Here is a 4,694-nt window from a genome sequence, read left to right as displayed (position 1 = left end):
GGAGGAAGTCCCAAAAATAAGCCTGCTGTCCTCCCCTGGCTTTCCCTGCAAGAAGTGTGTCAGCGGAGCATTTCTCCTTTCTCTCTCGTTTCTCACGTCAGAGGCATCTCTGAATGATTCAGGCAGCGGGAGCACAACGGCCGCGCTCCTGACACAGGGTGTCGGGGGGGGTTCTGCCTGCAGGAGCTGGGGAGGACAAGCATTTGGGGGGTCTCACCAGCCAGAGGATGCTCCCCGTGGCCACTGGCTTCACACGGCTAATGCTAAAGGATCTCTGCTCCTCAAGTGTCAGAGCAGCCCCAGGGAAAAACCAGAGCAGCCTCCAGACACACGCATCCTTCATAAGTCACCTAAATACCCTGGCTGATTGAATGAGACGCAGAGCAATTGCTCTCCCCTGGGCTTGCTCTGGGGGTTGCTACTGCTTGGTCAGCATGGAGATGGGGTCACGTTCCCAGGGGATGTTGGGTTTTTGGTGTCTGTTGTGCACTGTGTTTAGGTTTTTGGTGTCTGTTGTGCACTGTGTTTAGCTCATTTCCTGAGACACCCTGCCTGCTCCAAAAACTCCTGGAATAAGCCCCGAGCCCCCAGGACTGCTCATGTTCGACAAAGCTTCCCCTGCACGCCCCAAGAAACAGCTCTCCTCCACAGATGCTGTGCTTGGGGCTGCAGGGAAGGAGCACAGTGGTGTTCTTCCTTACTCATCCCCCCCTGTGCTCAGTGCTGCTTGACCCTGGCATCCTCACACCGACAGAGCTCCTGGAGAGCCAGAAAAGGGGCTAAATTTAACAACAGAAATTTAACGGTGCTCTAGGGGAACAGATGTTTAAAAGAAGCAGTGTCCCAGAAAACTCCTCTCTTGATTGTTGCAAAGGAGAAAGAACTAGATGCAGGGAGCTGTAGCAAGCTCCTGTGCAGCCTGAAGCCCTCCACCCAGCTGTGTCCCAGCCCCGGGCTGTGCCTGTCACTGGGGCAGAGCCCTGAGCATGAGGATGCTGCCGCAGCTAGCGCCCATGGGTGTCCCTGCACCGCACTCTGCTTGTCCTCACATGCCCAGTCCTCGGGGCTGGCAGAGGTGCCTGCTGGCCAGCCAGGGACAGGAGAGGTACAGACTCACGAGATGTGGGGATTGTCAGGAGAGATGGACCAGGATCCTGGCCAAAGGGGCAGAAAACCGGCCAAGAGTTGATTATGGCGCATCCAGGAATTGTTATTCGCCTTTTACATCTGGGGAAACTGATGCATGGAGCAGCTGGAGTTGCCCACTGTCACCTGCAAGGCAGCAATGGGTCAGAGAGAGAGCGCCTGTATCCCCTGAACAGCCACTCGATATCATTTGCTGTGCTCCAGGCTGGCTGCATCCATTCACTGCCCAAAATCAGCGCTTCTCAGCAAGAGGGAAGGCTCCAAGGGTGGCCGGGGGCTCGCTGCCTGTCTCAGCACAGCACTGTGCCTGGTGCCAGCCTGCTCCACCTGCCCTCCCATTCCCTAAACCTGGCTGGCCGAAATCCCAGCTGCTGGCAGGAGGGAGCAGAAAGCCCCTTCCTTTGCGGCGTGGAAGTGGGGGAGGCTGGGGGAGAGCCGGCCTGTGCTGAAAAGTCCCCATGGCAGCTGGTGGGGAGTGAAGAAGACAAGCTGTCGCCCCCACCTGTAGACACCGAGTGGCATGAAGGGCTGGAGCCCGCGTTTGTTTCATTTCCAGAAAATGAGAAAAGAGAGAGACGGCGTCAGAGAGAGAAACCCCGCTGAAAATCCCCGCGCTCTTGCTTTGACGGGGCTGAGCTGCAAATTTCCTTTCTGCAAGCTGCTGCGTGCCCCCAGCCAGCCACTGAGCCGGGGCTGTCCCTGCGTGGCTGTGTGACACCAGCGCGGATGTCCCAGCCGGGGGAAGGGGAATTCAGACGTTTCTTCTCGCCGTACTAAAAGCAGCGACACGGTGGCAGCCTTGGCAGAGCACCGCATGGCCGGGGCCACGAGGCTGGCAGCATCGGGGCCACATCACACTGAGCCATCGGAGTAGCAGCTTGGGAGCCCTGGGACACTGCAGCGCTCCAGGTCCCTGCACACCCAGGACACGTTTCCTATCGACGAGGGACCCTGGCATCTGGCGGAGATGGCCAGGTATGGTGCCTCGCTAAGGTGCCCGGAGGGGCATTGTGGATCCATTTACAGAGCATTTTGGGGGGCTCTGCAAGTGCGGGTTCACTGGGGGGACATGGTTTTGCTGACCATGTTATTGCCCGGTACCACTCGCCCTGACCGTGCGCTGGAAGCCCATGTGGGCTGGTGAGCTGCGGCTCAGCCTGGCCACGCAGGATGGGAGGAGGTGGTGTTGCTGGGAGGGAGGGGAAGCCTTTGAGATCGCGAACAGCTTTTCATGCCTATGTCTCCTGTGCTGAACAGGGCTGCTCACCAGGAAGGCACCTTGCCGGTAGTCCCAGTGGCTGTGGGGTGCTGAGGTGCTAGTGCTGGGCTCTGCCGCGGCACCCACTGGCCCCTGTGCCACCCTCTGTACCAAGCTGGGCCTGACCCCGCTGCACAGGAGCCCCCAGCCCTGCAGCTCCTCCAGCCCCCCCCCCCGTCAGCCTGGCTCCTTCCCCGCTGTGGAAGGAAGCTGAGCGCGTGCCCCCAGCAATGGTGCACATGCTCCGGGAAAGATGGGGCCATGCTGCAGATGCTCAGGCCAGTGGGTGCCCCTGGGACCACGTGTGTGGAGGACCCCTCAGCTGGCACCAGGGAGGAGGCACAAGAGGAACCCTGCCTGGCCCCAGGGCACCGGGACAGCCCTTTGCCCAGGGCAGGGAGACAAAACTAGAGACATGTACTGTATGGGGGTGGGAGCCGCCACATACCAGCCATGCAGGAGACCCCAGTGGCCACCTGCCACTGGTGTTGGATGGGATTTCCAAGATGAAACACTGCCGCTGGCGCCCACTTGCCCCCAGCCGTCCCTCCTCATCGACCATCCCTTCCCCAGCCTCCACATCTTCTTTTCCCAGGGAAGCTGCTCTGCTCGCTGCCAGGCCTGCCTAGAGATGAGGCGGAGACCCAGCAGAAACATGGTGCTCTTGGCTGCTCAGTAGTCGGTGTAGGATCTGTCCGACAATCTCGCTAACAGCTACATCTGATTACTGGGTCACCAAAGGGTGACCACACTGCACCTGCAGGAGCTGCCCTCTGATCTGCTGGGGACAGGACGACTGGGGCTCTCTGGGAGCATGGTGGGGGAGAGGGGAGCCCTGATCCTGAGCAATGCCATGGGGCTTCGGCTGCCCAGGAGTGGAAATGCAGGAGCTTTCCAGTTGCCAGAGAGTAAATAAACCCTTGTGGAGTACACTCCTTGTGGAGTACCACCTTCTCCAGGTGGTTATGAGACAAAAACTCCTTTGGAGCATCATGTCTACATGGTCCCTGGGGGTCAAGGGCTGGGCACTGGGCTGGACACCCAACTTCTCTCCTCCTGCACTCCCACTGCACCCATCCCTCCAGCTGTGCCTTGCCTGGCCCTCGGCACATCAGACCGCCGGGTCTCAAGGCCCAAACCTGCTGTGGGCAGCAGCCAGCAGCCCCCACGGCACGACAGTGCGCAAGACACGTCGGTCCCCAGGGAAGCGCTGTCCCACCACTTTGGCTGGGGTGCACACACACTGCTCCAGCCGGTTCCCCCTAATCAGGGCAGTGCAGGAAACACATGCGATGCTGCTGCGGCTCCGACACGTCCCCGCCTGCCTGCGAGGGGGAAGGAGGCGCGGGGCTGTTTGCGAGCGGGATGTCCCAGCCACAGCGGCAGAACGTTGTCGTTGGTTCCCAGAACATTGTTCCCCGACCCGTCCCGCGCTGTCTGCGCTCCCACTCGTGCACTGGTTTCCGCTAACCCCCCAGGAGGGTCAAGCCCTCTCCTCCCTCGCTTACAGCCTCTCCAGGAGTTTCTCTTTTATTTTGCCTGTCGTGGCTCAGGTTTTCTGGCTTTGCTACTCCCTGGGCAGCTGCGTCCCCAGGCGGGCAGTAGGTGGCTTTTGTTCTGCAAGAGTTCAGGTGAGTAACGGCTCAGAAATTGGAAGGATCATTGTTCCAGGGGAGACAATAAAGCGCGTTCCCGCCAGGCAGCTCGCTCGCTCGCTCGGGTCGCCCAAAGCGGCTCAGGGGCACGTCGGGGCAGAGCTGGGGGGGCGTGCCGGCCCCTCCGCGCCGCTTCCAACCCGCCCGACACCCCAACTCCACCGCACGCCTGCCCCGCTCCTCCCTGTCACCCGACACGGGGAAAGTCCTGACCCACTTGCCAGGGCGCTGAGCTGCTGTGCTGGTTTTGGCTGGGACCGAGTTTAATTTTCTTTATAGTAGCCAGTGCGGGGCGATGTTGTGGGTCAGAGCTGAAAACAGTGTTGATAACAGCGGGACGTTTCAGCCATTGCTGAGCAGTGCTGGCGCAGACTCGAGGCCTCTTCTGCTCCTCACACCCCCCACCAGCGAGGGCCGGGGGGGCAGAAGAAGGTGGGAGGGGGCACAGCCGGGACAGCTGACCCCAACTCACCAAAGGGACATTCCAGACCGTATGACGTCATGCCCCGCGTATAAAGCCGGGGGAAGACGAAGGGGGGGGGACGTTGGGAGTGATGGCGTCTGTCTTCCCAAGTCACCGTCACCCGCGACGGCGCCTCGCTCTCCCGGGGACGGCTGAACACCCGCCCGCCCGC

General features: G+C 60.7%; 1 protein-coding gene across 1 annotated transcript in view; it reads left to right on the top strand.

The window, feature by feature from the left end:
* Positions 1-2,113: 2,113 nt before the first annotated feature.
* The window catches only part of FUNDC2 (FUN14 domain containing 2), a 7,002-nt gene continuing 4,421 nt past the window's right edge, over positions 2,114-4,694 (top strand). Inside the window, exons 1-2 of the mRNA XM_009880695.1 lie at positions 2,114-2,121; positions 3,146-3,312. Coding sequence (XP_009878997.1) covers positions 2,114-2,121; positions 3,146-3,312 — 175 coding nt within the window. The remainder of the gene's footprint in view (positions 2,122-3,145; positions 3,313-4,694) is intronic.

This window comes from Charadrius vociferus, unplaced genomic scaffold, assembly GCF_000708025.1.
Source record: "Charadrius vociferus isolate BGI_N301 unplaced genomic scaffold, ASM70802v2 scaffold473, whole genome shotgun sequence".
NCBI classification, from domain to species: domain Eukaryota; kingdom Metazoa; phylum Chordata; class Aves; order Charadriiformes; family Charadriidae; genus Charadrius; species Charadrius vociferus.
Note: the sequence above shows the minus strand (reverse complement) of the source record. Positions and strands in the feature narration are given on the sequence as shown.